Genomic DNA, 22,132 nt, shown 5'->3' with positions numbered 1-22,132 from the left:
AATCGGAAATATATGTGTTGCCGCTGCGATGACGTCACCTGGCACAAGTCTCAACGTTACACCTATTTCCACTTAAAAGGTTTCATCTACTGTCAACATTAGTTTTCACAAAGATATCTTCGACAACATTTTCAATTATTTGTGGTAAATTTTTTAACCACAGTTCTGAGTGATATGCCTGCTAAAAGAGTGTTGTCCCTATGAATACTTAGAATTGATTTTTGCCAAGTAAAAGTAACAGAAGTAAACTCTTCGAAGCTTTTTTTTATTTTTACCCTTTCTCTATTTACTAAATTTTTTAGTCACTCTCGTCTAGAACCACAAACTATCTTACTGATAACGTAAGCCTGTTTATATTCATAAATTCATTTAAAGTTCAAATATCACGATTCATCAATAAGTTGATGTCACAAGGCTGATTCAAATTTAACTATTTTATCCTAATAGTCCGTTTTCAAAACTGGCCTGAGCTGATATGTTGGTTGCCTAGTGCTGGCGATTGGTGGTAGGTGGGATCCCAATGACAGATGTAGATTTAACATGTTTGACCGTGGTCCGATGTTTCGGTTGATTTTCTGCAATTTAATTGTGTTGAAAAAATGAGAAAGTATTTGATAAGTTTTGGTTAGTTTCTGTTATTCTGTTTTTGTGGAGCATATACAGTATCCAGCAAAAGTCTAGCAGATTGACAATTTCTTTAAAAATATTGCTTATAAAAACCATATTATAAAGCATAACTAAAGCCAAGAAAATACAAGAAAAGTGGAACATTATAATGATTTAATAATAGCATAGAAAAAGCACTTTTAACAGCAAAAACTTATTGACATTCATATAGACTATTGCGACTGATTTATTACTTTTAAATTACAGAAGTAGACTTTGAAATGTCAAATCAGTAGTTTTGCAATTGTAGCAGAATGAAAGTACTTGATATAAAGTTTTTTTTCGAGGCGTGTACTGTAAATATTGAAAAGTATGTTAATCAATAAAAATTTGTATAAGAGGATGGGATAAAACCTATAAAATCTTAACCATATCACCCACAATCTACCTGTTTTGTTGAGACAAGTATTCAAAGAAACTTGAAAAAGCCTTATTTTACGTAAAAAAAGGAAAAAAATCAAAACGTATTAGAAACTATTTTTAAGTTAAGCCCAAAACTCGATTTCGTTTAATATTGGTAATAAGTTGGTGGATTCTATGCAAAATTATACGCCAGTGAAAACCCCGATTGTGTCTACAGTACCAAAACCGAACATACAACTACCAGAAGTAAAGTATTGAAACTGCCAAGTGAGAAACGTCTGCAGGATTCCAGTCGGAGTTCAACAAGCGAACGGATGATATCCCGGTATATATATATATATATATATATATATATATATATATATATATATATATATATATATATATATATATATATGTATATATATGTTGTAAATTCTTCCGTGTTTTACTCCGCGTCTGGTCTGGCTGGCTCCAAGTGGAGATAGTCCTCTGCTGACAACGTTTCGGCAAGATCTCACTTGCCATTTTCAAGTCGGGTCGTTCTGCTTCTCGTCTGAACTCGGCTTGTATATTTTTTGCAGGTTGTTTCTTAGTAAGTAATATGATTCATTGAATGAAAAGTAAATATCACTGGCAGCAATTTCAATTTAATTCGACGGCCTACGCCAGATAGTACTTGTTCTACTCAGCGCATTATTTTACTTTTTTAGGGAAAGCTGGTTGTACATTGACTTCTGCTGGATTTCTTCTCCACAGATTTTGGTTGTTAGCGGCCACACCTAACCGAGGAAAAATCTAGGAGTCAATCTACCGTCGACAGCATGCCGACGTTTCTTTAAAAAATCATTGGTGGTTCATGTACTAAATAAAACGCTTTTCAAGTACACGATTATTTATTTCACTTATTTTTTTTTCTCAATATTGATTTTGTACAAAAACTTTAATTTTAAGCCAATCTTTATTTTGAAGCAACGGTATAGTTCCTTCAATTTTTCGCATTGACATCTTTGCCTTCTTATTTTTTGTTTTGAAAAATAGAATGTAACTACATTTTTTTGTTCTTCTATCCATGGAATCAAAATCCTTTTTCGGTTTTTGTCCTTTACTTCTAAAACTGGTTCTAAACTAATGCTTTTTCCTTCAGTTTTTTTTACATCCTGGATTAATTGTCTGATTTGATCCATATCTTGTTTCTTGTCCCGTTTCCTACTTGTTTTCGTCGAAGTTTCTAGATCTTCATCTTCGCTAGTTTCTTCATTTAAAAGATTTTCTTCTAAATCAATTGTAATTTCGTCCAAGCTTTTCCCCTTATGAACACCTGCCTCTCCTTTTTCAATTAAAAGAAGAAGATTGGATATCTTTGCTGTCTGATAGACATCGTGTGGCAATCTATATGATCCTCTGTGCGAGTTCGATGTATGGCCCATGAAAAAGGTAGGGGTTGTTGTCAGTGACGAATTTTGATCTCGCCTGTAGTAGTTGATCAATATATACCTGCATATTGTGACTAAATATGACTGGCACTCCTCTACCCGTCTTTCCTCTAATCATTATTCTTTTAAAGTGTTGTAACAAAATTTTTTCTGCTTTCGAGATAAGTTCACTAAATTCTTCGTAAGAGTTTGATGATTTTTCTTAAGCAACGTAAGTATCCTTTAATAACAGCTGTAATTCTCCTGGTCTCCTTCTATTCAATAAAATAACTCTACAATATACTGTCTCCACCAAAATTAAGAAGGCATTGACATTCATTGCATTTTCAGAGAGTAAATTGGCAGCTTCTTCTGCAGTAGACATTAAGTATTCTTTTAGAAGTTTTAGATCAGACGATAGAGAAACAATTGTTTTTTATTAAATTTATTGATGTTTAGATCATTGCCAGCTTGACTCAATATATCAAATCGCCAGTTAGGTGCTAATAAAGTTACCGTCGTTTTTAATCGAGATTCAATATTTGCCGTTTCAACTGATGGTTCTTTTTATGGTCATATAAGTTGCAATATCGCAGCACTGTCTCAGTGATATGGAAATATTCATAGCATATGTGGGCGCTACAAACACTTCCTTAATGTTATCAAATCTTGCCACATATTTTGTAACTTCCACCAGTTTATCGTAGTGCTTTGGATGCAGTGCTTCAAATAGATTTGCTATGTTTGGATCCATTTTTTTAAACTCTAATAAAATTCTTGACAACCCTCGCATTTTTCTACTTGTAACATTAATAAAATGTTTTTCGCGATGTGTCTTAAGATAACGAGCTCCAAAGGCACATATTAAAAAGTCATTCTTTGCCTCTAAAGAAATCTTATCAGGTCTCATTCTAGGAAAAACCTGATCTTTTAATTGTTGGTCAATTCGGGTAAAATTTTTTATCGAAAAGTTTTGACTTGCAGCTTGAGCATTTCTTGATGAACTAGCCGCTGTGCATTCCTGTGTGTGTCGATATAAAATTTCGATCTGTAAAATCCCAAGCAGTTTGTGCATGGCAAAAATTAGTTCCCTGACTCCCGTGCTTCTTCTGAAAGTTTTCTCCTTTCCTCACTCTTTTTAGGTTTGGAAAAAATTTGCAATACTTCTAATTGATATGGGTGATTCCTTTTGATATGTTGAGGAAAATTTTGAACATCGGTTTCGCAAAAGTAGCACAAGTCCTTTTTCCTAGTATATTTTTTATTTTCTTTTGTATTTCTCTTAATTGTGTTCATTTTTGTATCCCTGAAACCTGAAACTGTTTTTAATCCATAAAATATACGCAACCATGGCTGACAATACTTACAGAATCTTTTTGAGATTCCTCTGAGTTTTGCACTCGAATATTCTGCAAAACCTTAATTTTTTGTAAATGAAAACCAGGTTATAGAATGTTAAAATAACATGACAAAGCAAAGTGAAGACATTCTTGTTTATACTACGATAAAGACTCTAAATCACTGAACCAGTTTTGAAAAAATTGACTGAAACCGACGATTTGCAACCAAAATTTTATGATATGATATGATATAAAACTTATAAAACCCTTGTCTGCCTCTTGCAAATATTCACTATTTGAGTAACGCTCTGAAAATTTTAAATTTTGCTTCTCCCTTTATATTTGATGGTAACAATCTGGGTGCAAAGTATTCACGCGATCGTTGTCCATGTTGTCGTATTGGAGGCTTTTTATAATAAAAGAGAACTCCACTACAAGTCCTTTATTTAAACTGTGTCATGAGGTTCATATATAAGCACGCGAGATACTTGGCTGAGAGTTCCACATTTTAACCTCTGAAGACCATAGAATAGGAACACCACAGACCACCGAACAAAACCCTGATGCAACATCTTTCCCCTTTTAAATGAAATAACATTACATTACAGTCTTTTAGCCACGTGCTTTTTCTGTTGGCACCATGAACGTCTATTTGCTACGGACTGTTCTATGGGCGCACTTTGTTCTGTTTTACTTTCCGACACCGCACTAGATTCATTTTCGGGCTGCGATGAATCACAAACTTCCGCACCACTTTTAGATGTTTCTGGCATTGTTACCTGGACCGGTTTTTTATTAAAGTTTTGAAACTGTGAAACATATGGCGCCAAAACAAGGTGCCATCGATTTTGCCTAAATTCGCCTCGATCTATTTGGATCAAATAAGATCTCGGTTCATCCAATTTTGTAAGTATTTTCCCATATTAAGTTCTCCTGGTGTAAAACTATTTCCAAGAGTACATCTGTATGAAAGCAAAGCTTCTAAAAAACAATTTTTATTTTTCTTAATGAGATTTTTTGCAATTTTGACAGTAGACTCGACTTTTCCATTGGATTGTGGGGCTCGAAGTGATATGTTTAAAATTATATTTAGTAGCAAACTCTTAAAATTCGTCCGAAAATTGAGGGCCATTGTCACTTCGCACCTCTTCAGCAATCCCATAGCGAGCAAAAACATCCTTCATTTTGCCAATTATTATTCGTGAAGTCATATTTTGTCCAAGAGTACTAATTTCAAAAAAGCAAGAATAATTATCGTGACATCGTGACATTTATACAGATCAACACAATTTTTTTTGCCAGGGTCTAGTCACGACACTAGATCGACTATTCCTGATCTGCCTAAAATAGGAGTAAGTAAATTTTTTAAAACATATACTTTAAGTTGAGATTTTTTGTCTCGTTATGTGATTTCCAACTTTAAGGTACCGATTACATGTAGAGGTCGACCATCTGGATCCGATATAACATCATCAGGAGTTTTTAATTTTTTTAAAAGATGTTTTGGAATAAGATTTACCGGCATGCAAGTCACATCGGCTCCCGAGTCTACCAAAAACTTAATTTTATTTGAAAACCCTTCAATTTGTAGCCTACAAAACCATTGTGACATTGAGTCTGAATTTTGGTTAGATCTAGATCCTACCATTAATCCTATAATCCATCTTTTTTGTTGTTTTCTTCTTCGGATTTGATTCAGTAGATTCTTTCTCTACTGCCCTCAAGCTTTTGTTTTTGCAAACCTGATATGTCGGCGGACTGGGTTTTCGAAAGAAAACAGTAAAGTTAATTACTTGCAGTTTAATATCACAAAAATAAAGGTTCTTTATTTTACCACGGTACCGCACGTGAAAATGTTGTTGCCTCTTGGACACACCGGCTGAGACTAACTTTTTGGTCGGCCCGCGGTGTTGCCAAATACACCACACTCCTCCCTCCTAGATTTCCCTCTAGGTTGTGTAATCCTCCAAATATCGTGGAGGGCGCCTTGTTCTGGCCGGCCGGGGAGTAACTGGAGTCCCTGAAACCTGCTCTGGCGTGCTCTCTTCTAAAGAGGGTCCATCAGCAGACGGTGAAGGGATAACGACCCTTGGAAGGATCTCTGAGGATTCCGCGAATCGCGAAACGTCGTAGTTCTGACTGCCTGAGACAGGTACGGTCTCTTCGGTGAGTGTACGCGGACGAATTTGATCGGTATGTCTACGTGTGATTTTACCATCGGGAGTTTTCACCTTGTAGCTGAGCGATACCGTTGATTCTATTACCGTTGACGGTAACCACCTTTGACCGGGAGCGTAAGACCTTACAAACACAGGATCATTCTCTTGGAAAGATCGAGGGGTTTCATTAGAAGAGTATTTGTCTTCTTGCTTGGCTGACATTTCTTTGGTGAAATCTGGTTGCATACAGTCTAAAAGCGTCGCTAACTTTCGTCCCATCAAGACTTCTGCTGGAGATCGACCTGTTACGCTGTGGGGTGTAATGTGCTGAGTTAGTAGGTATCTTGACAAAGCTAGTTGGACGTTCTCGTTCCTCATTTTCTTGAGTGCATTTTTTACATTTTGCAGCATACGTTCTGCTTGTCCATTACTACTTGGATGGTAGGGAGCAACCAAAGCTTGACGAATCTGGTTCGTTTTGAGGAATTGTTGAAATTCTTCGGATGTAAAAGCTGTACCATTGTCGGAGACAATAACATCTGCAATGCCATGTGTTGCAAAAAGTTCCTTCATGACTTCGATAGTCGCTGCACTTGACGTGTTCGGGACCAAACGAACTTCCAGCCATTTAGAGAATGAATCAATTACAATTAAAAATGATTAACCATCCATGGGGCCTGCAAGGTCCACGTGAAGTCGTGTCCAGGGTGCACGAGACCATTCCCATGGATGTACCGGAGCTTTTCTAGGCATATTTCGTGCTTCCTGGCACTCGGAGCAAGTTTTGATCTTATTTTCAATGTCACGGTCAAGGTTTGCCCACCAAATGTATGAGCGAGCAAGAGCCTTCATTTTTACCATGTCTGGGTGTCCAGAATGAAGATCTTTTCCTCCCTCCTGGAGGTGTTATGACCCTGGTTCCCCAAAACAAACAATTGGTAACAACTGATTTCGTTCTGTCGTTGAAAGGAAGGCTGAAATTCGTCAGGGAATTTAGATCTTTCCATCGGCCAACCTTTCCATACCCATTGTAAAACTTTGGATAGAATTGGATCCTTGGCTGTTTCACTGGCGATACGCTTAACATCTACCACTCTTTCCGGGATGTTCTCAAACATCAAAACATCGGGTGCATTGGGTGGTTCTGGAGTGTTTAATTTCTGGGGTAAACGACTAAGCACGTCGGCATTGCCCATTCTTGAGCCTGGAACATGGTGTAGATCGTAGTCATACACTGCGAGCATCAGAATCCATCTTAACAATCTCGGAGAAAGGATTTCTGGGATTCCCGTCCTCGGGCTAAAAATACCTAGGAGAGGTTTATGGTCCGTCCGGATGCTGAATTTTCGTCCATATAGGTAATCGTGGAACTTCTTAACTCCTACAATGATAGCGAGAACTTCTTTGTCCAGTTGTGAGAAATTCCTTTCTGTTGAGGATAATGTGCGACTATGGTACGCCACTGGGACCTCTCTACCGGAGTCGTCAGGTTGACTGAGGACACATCCAACCCCATATGAACTAGCATCACAAGTAAGGGAGAGTTGTTTATGTTCGTCATAATGTCCAGTATGGGCTCTGTAATTAGGATATTCTTTAGTAAGTTGAACGCTTTTTCATGTCCTGCATGCCACTGCTAAGAGACGTCTTTATGAAGCAGATTATGCAATGGATTAGCAATCGTTGCTTTGTCTTTAAGAAAAACGTGGTAGAAATTTATCAATTGCAATTCCGTTTTGTTGGTTGGCGCAGGCGCGTTAACAATTGCTTTCACCTTCTCTTTGGTCGGTCGAATTCCCTCTGCACTAACACTAAAACCTAAAAATTCTATAGATTTCGTGTGAAAAATGCATTTATCACGGCGTAGATTAAGTCCATCTTCTCGAAAACGGGTAAGTACTTCACGCACTTTACGGTCCAAATCTGTTTCGGAATGTCCAACTATGAGAATGTCGTCGTAATATGGAAGAACTCCTGTGATTCCGGTGAGTCTCATGTTCACAAAACGTTGGAAAATTTGGGGTGCCACGGAGACACCAAATTCTAAGCGTTTGCACCTAAAAGATCCTTTGTGTCTGATAATGGTCTGGGCGTCTGCAGCTTCTTGGTCTACACTCAACTGCAGGTAACCTTGAGCCATGTCTAGTTTTGCGAATATTTTACCGCCTGCTAGAGCTGCTAATATATTTTGAACAGACGGAACTGGATAGGGACTGTACATAACGCCTTGTTTATGGTACTTCGGTAGTCACCACAGATACGCACTTCACCATTGTCCTTGGCGACAACAACAATTGCAGTGGCCCATTTTGGATGAGTCACTGGCTCCAGCACACCTTGATCGACAAGTCTATCCAATTCATGATCAATCTTGTCCTTTAAAGCGAATGGTACCTTTCGGACTTTGAGAACGATAGGATTTATGTTGGGATCTAAGGAAAAACTTATAGGAGGCCCTTTGAATTTCCCTAGAGTTGACTTGAATACTTCCGGGTATTCCTTGACAAAGTCTGGGTTTGAATCACTTATCTGATTTATTCCTGTAATAGTTAAACCTAGCCTCCCAAACCAGTTTCTTCCGAGCAGGCTTGCTCGCTTGCCTTCAGTAACAATAAGTGGAAGTGTAGCACTTTTTTGCCCCCATTGTAACATATTGTAACATAACACTCGTAACGTAACACTCGCCAATTGTCGAAATTAGCTGGTTTTGGTAATCTGGTAGAATTAAGTTACATGGTTTCACCTTTGCTGGATTGTCCCTGAAAAGTTTTTTAAAGGTTGATTTGCCTATTATGGAATGTCCAGCGCCCGAATCGATTTCCATTCTTATCGGTTTCTTATTCAGGAGGACGTCTAACAGATATTTACCAGTGATGCTGTCCGATTTCACACTGTTAAGCGAAAAATGGTACACCTGGTCTTCCGAACTGTTCTCGTTTTGTGGCACGTTTTCGAAACTGCTTTCACTAGATTGTTGGTTCACTTTTGGTTTTTGTTTTGAATGTTTTTTCTTTGAGAAACATGCATGTTCTGCGTGTCCTATTTTGCCGCAAAATTTGCACTTTGCGTTTTTGTTAACACACGAGTCTGGGGAGTGCTTTTCTTCGCAGCGAAAACACCTTTTGGAAACTCGCGAAACGCTTGTTTTCAGCTTCGAGGGATCTTTGTTTACCTTTTCGCGTGCGTTTACGTCATGCACATCAGCTGATTGTCCGCCGCCTTGATGATTGCAAGGCTGCGTGCTGCCACCTCGTGAGCAAGGCACATATCATGCGCTTTTTGAAGGTAATGTTTTCTTCCGCGAGAAGTCGTCGTTGGAGCCCGTCATCGCGCACGCCGCATACGAGTCTATCACGCAACATAATCTCAAGGTTATCGAATCCACAACTTTCGGCCAACTGGCGTAGCTCTTTGATGTAGACGGAAATGGATTGCTCGGGCTGCTGGTCCCGCCGATAAAACTTGAATCGGGAAACGATCTCTGACGTACGAGGTGCGAAATGATCAGACAAGGCCTTGATTATTTCCTCGTAGGTCTTTTCTGTTACCTTCATTGGTGCTATGAGCGATCGAATTATGTCGTAGGTCGCCGGTCCGCAGATGCTCAGAAATACGGCCTTTTTCTTTCCCGCGTCCGTTATGTCGTTAGCTGTCAAGTAAAAGTCGAGGCGTTCCTTGTAAGAGTTCCAGCTTTTCGAATCATTAACGTTGAAATGTTCAATGTTTCCGAAGGACGCCATGTTAACTTTTTTCGACTGGCGTGTCGCGCTTACGTATCGGGAAAAGTAACACGTTTCTTCACAGACTTTAGCGCGAATACTCGTGGTATCCCATCCTCGTCGCCAAAATGATGTGGGCGGACTGGGTTTTCGAAAGAAAACAGTAAAATTAAGTACTTCCACTTTAATATCACAAAAATAAAGGTTCTTTATTTTACCATGGTACCGCACGTGAAAACGTTGTTGCCTCTTGGACACACCGGCTGAGACTAACTTTTTGGTCGGCCCTCGGTGTTGCCAAATACACCACAAAACTTTTGCCCAATGTCCAATCTTCTTACAATGTGAACAAGTTCCCTTCCGATCTGGACATTTTCCCCGTGAGTGTGATTCCTTGCCACAGAAATAACATTCTGTCACTTCTTTGTTCTGTGCCCGTCCGGCTGTGTTTCCGCTGCCGCCTTTGCTGGTTCGATATTTTTTCTTGTCCAAGGCGCAGACCTCTTTCCTCATGCCTTCGCTATTCCTTAGAATGTTACTTTGTCGTGAAAGCATTTCCGCTGCTTGGCCTCCACAATTGCGTCTTCTAATTTTAAATCTGATTTTAGCTGCAATCTGTGGCTAAGATTCTGATCTGGAATACCGTCAACAATTCTATCTCTTATAAAATCGTTTTTCATGGTCGTAGAGCCACAAGTACAAACAAATTCACAGTTGTCCGATAAAACATGCAAATCTGTAATGAAAGATTCCACTGGTTGCCCGGGCTGCTGCCTTCTCCTATTGAAACGAGCACCTTCTAAAACTACATTTTTCTTGGGAAAAAAGTAATGATCCAACTCAACCAGTGTTTCTTGAAATGTATTTGCTGGATTTGGGAACTGCAAAATAATGTTTTCGCTTTCTGGCCCCATGATACAGGGTGCGGCACCATAACTTCCTTTTTTTAAATGCGCGCCATTCAGTTAGTTGATGTCATAGTGGGGCGCTAGTGGTCTCGTTCAAGAGGGGGTACTGTAAAGTTTTGTCCCGACACGGTTCAGTCGCCATCATGCGTTGGAATAGTGAGGAGCGTGCCTTTGCCGTTGAGGCCTACTTTTCAAGCGGTTGTTCGGTTGTTGCAACACAGCGTGCATTTCGGAATCGCTTTAATTTAGCTCCGTTGGCTCCCGTCCCAGACCGCAAATCAATTGTTACATGGGTCACTACATTCAGACAAACTGCAAGTGCGACAAAACGAAGAACTGGAGTCCCTCGGCCCGTTAGATCACCTGAGAACATTGAAGCAGTGAGAGCTTCAATGTCCTTGGACTATCCGATCGTTCTGTGAGAAGAATTCTTCGTGATGATCTTCATTTTCATCCCTATAAGATGGCGATAGTGCAGGAACTTACAGAACGTGACTTCAATTCTCGGATGAACGCGTGTGAGCTTCTTCTTGATGTCGTTCCCGAGGGTGCTATTGTTTTTTTTAGCGATGAAGCCCATTTTCATTTATGTGGGTCGGTTAACAAACAAAACATGCGCTACTGGGCTGACACCAACCCTCGACAATTGCATCAAAGGCCTTTGCATTCACCCAAAGTCACAGTGTGGTGTGCAATTTCCTCAGCTGGAATTATTGGTCCCTGGTTTTTTGAGGAAAATGAGGTTACAGTGACAGTGAATTCGGACCGGTATGTAAACATGCTACAGAATTTTTTTTCCCACGCCTAGAAGAGTTGGATTTGGGGGACACTTGGTTCCAACAAGACGGTGCAACAGCACTCACTTCAAGAGCATCGATGGCTGTTTTGAGGGAACACTTTCCAGAGCGCCTTGTGATTTTTTTCTATGGGGTTTTTTGAAATCCCTGGTTTATGTGAACCGTCCAAGAAGCCTACAAGATTTGAAGACCAACATCGAAGAAGAAATTGCCAACATAACACCAGCTATGCTAACAAGAGTCATGACAAACGCCAGATATCGGTTTACGCAATGTATGGAGAATGAGGGACGTCACCTAACAGATTTGATCTTCAAAACAATGTAAATAAAAACTTTAGACATGTACCTACATTATAAAAAATAAATTAAGATTTTCCGATGCACACAATAGTTTTTATTGAGTTTTGAAAAAAGGAAGTTATGCTGCCGCACCCTGTATAAATCAATATTTCGATTTTATCTTTGTCTGGCTTGGTATTAAGCTCAGTTACCGTTAGATACCTTTCAAACCTTCTTTTCCGTGTTGTCCAGTCTCCCGGTTCCCGGAAATAGAATTTTTCTGGAGCTTGCAAGTGCACACCTTGGTTTGACATTGTCGAAGTACGTGCAACGCAGTTGGCGCCACTCCTTTGTAAAATGTTACCTCCTTGACCACCTCTAGCGCCTGTTTGATCACCAGCACCTGGTATTTGACCGCCTGTTGTGTGTGTGCTTGGTCGAAAAACGTCGGCGTTTTCTTGGTCCACCATCTGCTGACATCCCCTTCTCAACTGTACAGACTTTTTGCACATTTACAGCTGCCACCATGTCGTATTGGAGGCTTTTTATAATAAAAGAGAACTCAACTACAAATCCTTTATTTAAACTGTGTCATGAGGTTCAGACATATTTTATGATCTGTACTAATCAAGTTAATTCTGGATGTTTTTTAATACATTCAAGCAACCATTTTTGCAAGATATTTAAATGTTTTAACACACTTCCAGAGAACCCGCCCCATGCTAAAATTCCGTACGTAATGAGTCTGTACAAGTGACATGTACAGAATTTTTAGTTCTCCGATATCAAAGAAATTTTTTAAATATACAAACTTAGATATCATGCCCACAATTCTATTAGAATCCTTTTTTATGTAAATATCGCACCTAAGATGTCAGATAATTATTTATTGGCATATCCAACTTACATTTGTATGCCTGGGTCGTCGCGACCCTGAGGTTAATTTAAAGCGGACTGTAATTTTTTTTTTAATTTTAAGCAGAGCGCGCAAGACGTGGTCGTGAGGGTAGAGACGGCAATAACCTCTTGTCGCTGCTGTCTCGCTGGACTGGGGCCCCAATAGCAGTTCCTCTCCGATCTTGAGGATCACGGTCTCGGTACGGTGGAGGTGGTTCACACGCACATGCAATGCGGAGGGAGACAATAGTTTTTTCTTTTGGGGGTTCAACACTATCGGCGTGCTATCGATGCCAAGTTCGAACGCGAAAACGTTAAGCACGTTCTTCCTTGCACGTGCGCGCGCTCTCCCTCTCTTTTAGCTCTACATTTTCCACATGGCGGAGACACCTTACGGGCCACTAAATTTTTAAACTTCCGCGGTTCTTGCCCGGGTGTTCGCTTTGCGGATTTAACAATGCCCAACCTACATTTACATGAAAAACTTAGATTTGCATGGACATTTGCACTAATAGACCCGATCTGAAAACATTGTTTTATAGTTCAATAATATTTTGGGAATTAGGAAACGTAAAATTTCTAAATTAATTGAAAGATAGGAAACATTTTTTTCACAAATTTTATATAGCATGTTCCACTTGATTTTTTTCACAATTAATATTTTTCATTTTAACTCACCCTGTATAATGGATTTGGGCTCACTTCAGGACAAGTACAGGATAATTGACTACTGTATAAAATTGTTGGCTTAATAAAATTACAGCTGCTGGAAATGGAGTCAAAAATATAGATTGTTAAACATAGGCCATTTTCGGCGAATAAATGGTCATACATCCGAACATAGTATAGACCATCCGAACATGGTATAGACCATTACAACCGTACATGTGATTACAGGTGATAAGTGTGAAAGGATGCAATAATATAGAGGGGTGTAGTTTTGATGAGAATGGTAGGTTAACAACACTGCCCCGTAGCTATAATAAGGTTGAAAATTGTGTAGGTTGGTAGCACTAGTAAGTTACAAAGCTTGACATTGATTTTTTTTTAAGAAACTTCCACAGGCTACTGTAGTACTTTTTACCAAACTTCTGGATTCCTCCTGCGTCGGTTTTTGCCGACGTTTCGCCAATCATCCTGTTGGCTTCTTCAGAGCTTGACTGAAACTGGCTCGCATTTTACTCTGTACCTGCTTATATATTGTTTGATGGCGGCGGAGCTAAATGAGGGGCATAAACACCGTCCCGGATGACTGATTCCAATATTATTGACAGGTAGAAACCTGAGTCGCGATTAAGATTGTTAAGTTGTTTGTAGATTTCTATAGACTCTCGGATTTTTCATTGGTAGAAGAATTGAATACATGCAAGAATTTTTTAGTTTTATCAAATAAAATTTTGTGTCCGGTTTCATGATTGTGTTCGGCAACAGCTGATGAGTTCATTTGTCTTAGTCGTAAGGCTCTTTCGTGTTCTTTGAGCCTAGTTGAAATTTTTCGTCCGGTTTCTCTAATGTATTCTTTGACTCATATGCATGGAATGCTGTAAACTCCTGGCATCTCAAATGGAATTTTGTCTTTGATGGACCGAAGATGATGAAAGATTTTTTAACAAGTGGTAAATCTGGTTTTGACGTTATACTTCTTTAGAACTTGTGATTGTGGTTAGTGATGGTTTGAATGTAAGGGAGGACCACAATGGCAAGTGTAGGATTGCTTTCGGTCTCATTGCTATTTGAAGGTTGTGGTGAAGTAAATGCTTAATATCTTTAATGTGGAAATTATTAGAGAGAAGAGCAGAAATAAGATGTTTTGGGCATTGCCTGCAAGCACTAATTAAAGCGACCACAAACGACAAGTCGCAGTAGTTATTGTAATGCAAAGTGTTATTTTTATATTATTTGTTTATTTCCAAATAAAAAAAAAAAACAGAACAGTTAAGAAAACACGTTTTCTGGGCGCGTCTGTCTATTTTTCGTCTTCCTCTTCCAAATCACTATCGACAACTCGTTCCAATTGCTTTTTGGTTTCTTTGGGGAATTCCGTAATGCAATCGTATGGCTTTTCGAAAACGTCGTAGGGTATAAAATCGTGGGGAACTGGCCACACCCGATCTATAATCGATAATCACCAGTAACATTACTAGAAGTCAAATTTTGCATAAGTCTAGTTGATTTCGATAAGAAAATTTTACAACCAGGTTTACGATCATGACTCAAGTCATATAAGTGACAATTTTGAATTGAGTACATTTTAGATTTCCTACTAATATCGAATTTATTTTACTGAAACTGATGGAAACGTTTATTTTTGCATGTACTTTATCTCAATAAGTACGACACTGAGGAAAAACAGTTGAATACAAAAAGTGTTTAACCCTAAGTACATATTTTATTTATAGTATTTTTATGTATACAGGGTGTTCTGTTGTGGCAGTAACCAACTTTTTTTTTAATGGAATGTTACCAATATTTCTAAAAATTCTAATTGCTCGCTTGGTTTTGAGTATTTTTTTGTCATTACTTGACATACGAAATTTTAACTAGTTTTTGAGAAAAATTAACTTTTCCATTTTTTGACGGAAAAGCCGGTCTTTGGAAAAATGTGTTTTTTTTTTAAACTAAAAACTAAACTAAAACTAAAACTGGGAATTTTTATTATTAATTTTCAATGCTTTCATTTATCTATAGCGAAAATATATTATGCAGGGTGGTCACAAATGACCATTAAAAAAAATATATTTTTCTAATTTGGAAAACCTTATTTTTTTAAATAGAACACGCACAACACAATTTAATCCTGTATCTGTATATTGCTTTTATTACAAAAATTGGTAATTTAGAAGTTTGCCAATTTTTTGCAGCAACTCATGTATTTTATTTTAAATCTAACTAAACCTATAAACATCCTATTCTAAGTTTCATTTTAAATATTAATTACCTACATCACCTAAAAGTAACAAGTAATGCAAGCAAATAGAACATATTACTAATTACTTACCCCATTAAAAACATAGTTTGGTTTCAATTTCCGCAATAGCATGTCTAACCGCGTTTTATTTTTGCAAGCTATCAATGTAAAAAAATGAATTTATAAAATTGTTGCCTGGACAGAAACACAGCAACACTTAATTTGATATTTAGTTGCCAACAACTTATTTTAAAATAAAAAATGGCATTTACACTGTTCAAGAGCGTTTAGATCTTCATGAATTTTACGTAAGAAATAATAAGAGTCCAGAATTAGCCCAAAGAAAATATAGGTTGTTCTATCCTGTAAGACGGGTACCCACGAAACATATTTTTTCACGAATTTTTCGTGATCTTGAACGTGGAGTGGTAGTCAATATTCGAAAACGCCGTCCTAATAGAAGAGAAGCAGATAGAATAGATAGATAGATATTTATTTCGCTTTTCGATACTACATATAACACATATATGGGTATATTAAGCACGTCATATCACATTAAAATACAGTGTTTAAACAATACATTTAAAAAATACATTTAAAAAAAATCATCTACTGAGTAGAGACACCTATCAGTTAAAAAGGTCTTAATTCTTTTCTTAAACACAGATAAACTATCAGTTTCTTCGAAGCATTTATAGAAATTTAAAGCTCTGTTATATATTTTCAAGCCAAAATACCTTGGGTTTTGTTGCCCAATATGCAGTCTAGAGAATGGAACATCCAAGTAATCTCTTTGCCGTGTGTCATGTTCGTGCAAGTCACATCTCCTATTCCATCTTATCATGTTACTTTTGACGTAAATCAAAACGGAATAAATATATAATGAAGGAAGTGTTATGATCTGAAGTTCCCTAAATAAATCCCTACATGAATGTTTACTAGTTACACGCATCATGTAACGAATAGCACGTTTTTGTGCTAAGAAGACCCGGTGTGCACCAGTGGCTAGACCCCAATAGATTATACCGTAACCTATCACTGATTGGAACAGCCCATAGTACACCAGCTTTAAAACGTCAATGGATACCGTATCTCGAATATTTTGGAATAAGTATGAGCAGGAGCTTAATTTGGGCAATATGTTGTCGATGTGATGATTCCATGTAAGTTTGTTGTCAATGTACAGACCGAGAAACTTAGTAGCCTCCACGTTTTCTATAGAACGTCCCTCCAATTGGAGAAGAATACTGGAATCAACGCGAGTATTTTTTGTGACTATTTCCGTAGCTATTGACTTAGATTTATTTAATTGTAGTCCGTTATCGCGACACCATTCATTCACCCTCGTGACCCTTGGTTCTGCAGCCCCTTTTAAATTAGCTCTGTTTTTATCTGTAACTAAAATGCTTGTTGCGTCATCTGCATACAGTACAAATAATGCATCTATATTATCCTGAGGAAGATCGTTAATAAAACAATTAAAGAGGAGCGGTGATAGGCAGGATCCTTGCGGGGTACCTCTGCCTACATATTGAGGGCTAGATTTTGAACCGCCGATCACAACCTGCTGTATTCTCTCGGAGAGGTAAGATTTGATCCATGAGTTTGCTGGACCTCTAATACCCATATTTTCCAGTTTTTTAAGAGCAGGCTGTGATCGACAGTGTCGAAAGCGCGGCTCAAATCAAAAAATAAGCCTAATGTGGCTGTTTTCTTATTAAGGCTATTGTAGATATGCTCCAGAGCACAGTCCAGAGCTGTAGTTGTGGGGCGGTTGGCTCTAAATCCGTTCTGAGCATCAGAAATCAAAGAGTATTTTTCAAGGAACCTCTGCAGTCTATCATTATAACAGGACTCAAAAATTTTTGCCACTTGACATTGAAGAGCTACCGGTAGTTCTCTATGTTGGTTTTATTGCCTTTGTTTTTAAAAATAGGTACGATTTTTGAGTTTTTTAAGGCCTGTGGATACTTGCCCTGGAGGAAGCTCAGATTGACTAAATATGATAGAATAGGAGCTATAATATCTTTAATAGAGATTAACAAAGTGCCCGGTATTTCATCGATTCCATACTTTTCTAATTACTTGTGTTATCTCTACTGTTGTAGTAGGGTAAAGAAACATCAAGCTTGAGTGTATTTTAATATCAAGCGTTAAATTTTGAGGCTGATCAGCCTCAGATAGCAAGATCTGCAAAATATTTGTTAAAAATTTCACAGATTTTGGATCTGTCTTGTAGTGCTATTATCTTCATTCGGGTTTAAAGGCCGTCGTCGATTGGAATTACTTCCTAACGTTTCGCTAGCACGAGTGGCGAGCTTCTTCAGAGGTCCTTCCATCTCCGATGTTGGACGTAGACTGACGATTTCTAATGCGCAGGTTGTATTTATGCCGATTGGTGGAGGGCGGGGCTGCCACCACCCAATGGTTGTTCAGCGACGATGTTCTCAGGACCCAGAAATATTTGAACGTAAGGTGGCCACCTTACGTCAATTGATCGGACGTCGTCAACACTGCAGCGCAACCGCTTCTCTTGCCTTCCTGCTACCCACTGCTTACCTCAGTCCACCTTAACTTCGCCGTCGTCCAGTACTTCCCCTCGCATCCCCACGTGATTCGCACCGCTTTATATTTACCTCCACTCGCGCACTTTAGAGAACTTAGACTTAAATAAGAAACAAATAATAACAAAATAACATAATATGTATACGGTATGCTACATCACCCCCCTTTTAAATCAAAAATGCAGTTTGGTTTAAAACTAATCTTAGCCAACTGGGTACTAAGCAGCACACTTATAATGTTTCAAATTGTATAAATTCTGAACCCCAAGGCAGGCTCCAGTACCGTCTTCGACCACCACAAATGAATTTGGCCCCTTAATTTCAGTCACGGTGCATGGGCCGCGATACAAGAGGAAAAACTTTTTAATTTCTTGATTTTCTCCAGATGACAAATTGTGAGTTCTTACTAACACCTTGTCACCCACTGAGATTTTCGTTACCTTTCTTGACTGAAGGTGACGTTGTTGTCGTTTCTCCGCCTTGGTTAATAGGTTTTTATAAGCTAATTGGATAATCAGATCCCGTGGAGGCAACTCTGACTCAGGGAACTCTACTGCCTTCAAGACTGGGTCAGTTGTTTTATTACCAAAGTGTAGATATTCTGGTGGAAAATTGGTACCTGAATGGATCGCCCGGTTTAGCCATTTTTGCACCAAGGGCAAAATAGTAGCCCACTTGGTGTGTTTACTATAACATAACGATCTTAACAAACGTCCTATCTCTCGATTCACCCGTTCAGTTTCGATGAAAAATCTTTTATTCATATCGGGATGTTGTAGCATTGACACATTTAAAAATGCTTCTTTTGCTTCTTCAAATGCCATCTTTTCTTCCACCCCCCATTTCCAAAGTTCACCCTTTCTGAGAAGTTTCACTAATGGAATTATTAATCGTGAATAACCTCGACAAAATCTAGCGTCGTAATTAATTATGCCTAAAAATGATTTTAAATGTCGCACGTTTCGCGGGGTAGGAAAATTTTAGATTGCCATAATACGATCCGGGTCCATTCTCACACCTTCTGACGATATTATATGTCCAAGAAAATTTATTTGTTTTTTTATAAAACTTGATTTTTTTAATTTAACAGTTACGCCGGTTTTTTTAAATTTACTAAATATTGTTTCCAAATGTTTAAAATGCATTTTAGGAGATTCGGAGTATATGACAAGGTCATCGACATAAGCGACGACCCATCCTTCAACATCAGGTCCTAATATAATATTTAAACCACGGATAAATGATGCCACCGAGGTTGCTAAACCAAACGGCAACACCGTAAAAACATACGTGTGGCCCTCATATAAAAAACCGGTATATTTCTGGTCATTCTGCCGTATAGGAATTTGCCAATAACTAGCCGTTAAATCTAATGTGCTCAAACACATTCCCTGAGAAAATTCAAATAGCAATTCCGACGAATTTGGCGGCATCACGTGATCATTTATCATGCGCGAATTTAAAAACCGAGCGTCTACACAAACACGCGCCGACTTATCTTTTTTTTTTACCACGACTAACGGACTAATATATTCTGTTTGGCAGGGTCGAATAACGCCCCAATTAAGCATTTCTTTGATTTGCCGCTTTACTTCATCGCGATAGACATACGGGATCGGATACGATTTACAAAAGAATGGTGAATAGTCCGAAAGTTTAATTTCGTGCGCGTAACAATCGATACGCCCTGGCTCGTCCGAAAAAATATCTTTATATTTCATTAATAATGTTTTTACACGATCTCTATTCGCTTCGTTAGGTTCATCACTCGGTGTAATAATTTTATCGATACCCTCGCATACGTTGTAAGAATTATTCGGTTTCTTTGGTTCTGTAAATTCCTCGTCTACAATTTCGCTAACAGTAATGTGTATACCCGGGTTCGGTTCACCTAAAAACTTAATTTGACGTCGTTTTCCATCGCAGCCGCTTTGTATTATGTTTTTAGAAAAATCGATAATTATTTCATTATCCTTCATCCAATCACATCCTAAAATGACATTTCTAGCTAGCCCAGGTATTACTAAGAATGGATATTCACACTGTATATTCCCTAAGTAAAAACTCAGATAGACTTGTTTATTTACCTTTGTTGATTTATCGCTTAAAGCCCCGGATATTGTAACACATTTTGATGGCATCTTAGGAATATCAGGATTGATTTTTACTAATTCGTTATAAAATGATTCGCTAATTCCCGTAATTTGCGATCCCGAATCGATTAGACATCTCGTTCTAATACTCTCAACCGTCATTTGAACTGTTGGAATTACCGCAATTTTTTTTAAATCAGGTTCGGACTCGCTTAAAATTTCTGCCGAATCGCGATTAAAAATAGTCGATACGTCCCTAGATGGCCCCGGTCGATTATTATTTTCACTCGCCCTGTTTCCCAAATATTCTATGTTATCGTTTCTGTGATCACTTCGACGTTCTCTATTATTATATTGATAATTAATCCGCGAATTTTGATTTCTACTTCCACTCGGTATATTGGCAGCGGCTTCCTCTAGCCTATCATTTTTACGTAAATGATTTTCGATATCTTCTATTGATTTATAACCTGAATTTAGGATACCGCGCTGAATATCCATAGGGAAATGGCTTACGGCTAAATCAATAATCTCATGATCGGTTAGATTTTCGCTTAAAAATTGAGCTTCCCGCACTATTTTTAGAAAATAGTCCGCCCTTGAACCTTTTTCATAAGTACCGAATTTAATTTTGTGAAAATTTTCACGTTCCTTTTCAGGCGACCAATATCTACCTAAAAATTGTCGCTTAAAATCGTCAAAATCAGTAAACTGTTTTATTTCGACCCAGTCTTGAGCAGAAGCTCTCATACAATTTACCGAAAAATAAAGTTTTTTCTTATTAGGCACACCCGATTCGTTTAGTAGTGCTTCTAATTTTTTTATGAACGCCACTGGGTGCATAGGCCCATTAGGAGAAAAATGTATATTTTGACCCCCCCAAGTCCTTCCAAACCGAAATATACGAGCGGTCTTCACGTGGGAAATCGTCCTGAAGCCCTCCCTGTGGAACCTGTACAAAATCGTTATTTTTCTGACCATTAGATTCGGCCAGGCGTACATTTAAAGTTGTTAATGTATTATTTACAGCGTTCATCTGTTCCGTTACATTATTTGTTACATGCGTTAACATATTTAAGTTTAGCGACAAAGATTCACTAAATTTTACATTAAATTGCTCAAAGGCTTTCGCTAACGTTTCCGTTAATCTATCGTCCATATCAACGGCAGACCCTTCGTTGGAGTCTTTCCTAACCTTACGTTTCGGCATTTGGTTTACTTAAAATAAGATATCACTCAATCAAGATCGAGCCACGAGTTGGGCGCCAAATGAATGTTTCGTTACAATTATAACAAGGGAAATGAGGTTCTTGGTCGCTTGATTGAAGATATTTATTAATAGAATAAAGCAATAATTACCACTCTAAGTGAATGGGAGGCGATTGTTAAATGAACAATAAACAATATGTGCCGAAAGTACATTGATAATAAACAAGGTTCGAACCGAAACGCACACAAGTCTGCGGTATTCACTACTCCGAGTGGAACGGACTTACGTGGGAGCGGTCGACGTTCCCTTGAAGGATCTTGAGGCGGTAGCAGGCTGCCACCACCCAACGGTTGTTCGGCGACGATGTTCTCAGGACCCAGAAATATTTGAACGTAAGGTGGCCTTCCACCTTACGTCAATTGATCGGACGTCGTCAACACTGCAGCGCAACCGCTTCTCTTGCCTTGCTGCTACCCACTGCTTACCTCAGTCCACCTTAACTTCGCCGTCGTCCAGTACTTCCCCTCGCATCCCCACAGCCGTCCCTTCGTGATTCGCACCGCTTTATATTTACCGCCACTCGCGCACTTTAGAGAACTTAGACTTAAATAAGAAACAAATAATAACAAAATAACATAATATGTATACGGTATGCTACACGGGATATCGATCGGTACTGCTCGGGCGTTCCTAAGGATCGGGTTCCAGATTTGGTTGAGTCTAAGGGTCTCCTCCTTTCGGTTGAAATTGTGAGGGTGTTTTTGAATCTCAATGGCTTCCCTGACTAGTCTGTTGTGATAGCCGTTGACCGATGCTAGTAACTTACAGCTCTC

The 22,132-nt window shown here is 38.6% G+C and overlaps 1 protein-coding gene and 2 long non-coding RNA genes across 4 annotated transcripts in view; 2 read left to right on the top strand and 1 right to left on the bottom strand.

Annotated features, from left to right (window-relative positions):
- The first annotated feature begins 640 nt into the window (after positions 1 to 640).
- LOC132703954 (uncharacterized) lies at positions 641 to 1,895 on the top strand. The gene is made up of 2 exons (XR_009619191.1): positions 641 to 1,354; positions 1,722 to 1,895. It is a non-coding gene; the product is annotated as an uncharacterized LOC132703954 (long non-coding RNA).
- A 2,550-nt stretch (positions 1,896 to 4,445) lies between these two features.
- LOC132702806 (uncharacterized) lies at positions 4,446 to 11,719 on the top strand. Its single transcript, XR_009618970.1, has 3 exons — positions 4,446 to 4,669; positions 5,066 to 7,455; positions 10,799 to 11,719. It is a non-coding gene; the product is annotated as an uncharacterized LOC132702806 (long non-coding RNA).
- An 893-nt stretch (positions 11,720 to 12,612) lies between these two features.
- Positions 12,613 to 22,132, bottom strand: part of LOC132702803 (uncharacterized) — a 41,948-nt gene continuing 32,428 nt past the window's right edge. For both annotated transcript variants that reach the window (XM_060671593.1, XM_060671594.1), the window contains exon 6: positions 12,613 to 14,636. In XM_060671593.1, the coding sequence (XP_060527576.1) occupies positions 14,460 to 14,636 (177 nt within the window). In that variant the 3' untranslated portion in view covers positions 12,613 to 14,459. The remainder of the gene's footprint in view (positions 14,637 to 22,132) is intronic.

Source organism: Cylas formicarius, unplaced genomic scaffold, assembly GCF_029955315.1.
Source record: "Cylas formicarius isolate icCylForm1 unplaced genomic scaffold, icCylForm1.1 PGA_scaffold_6__28_contigs__length_40554024, whole genome shotgun sequence".
NCBI classification, from domain to species: domain Eukaryota; kingdom Metazoa; phylum Arthropoda; class Insecta; order Coleoptera; family Brentidae; genus Cylas; species Cylas formicarius.
Note: the sequence above shows the minus strand (reverse complement) of the source record. Positions and strands in the feature narration are given on the sequence as shown.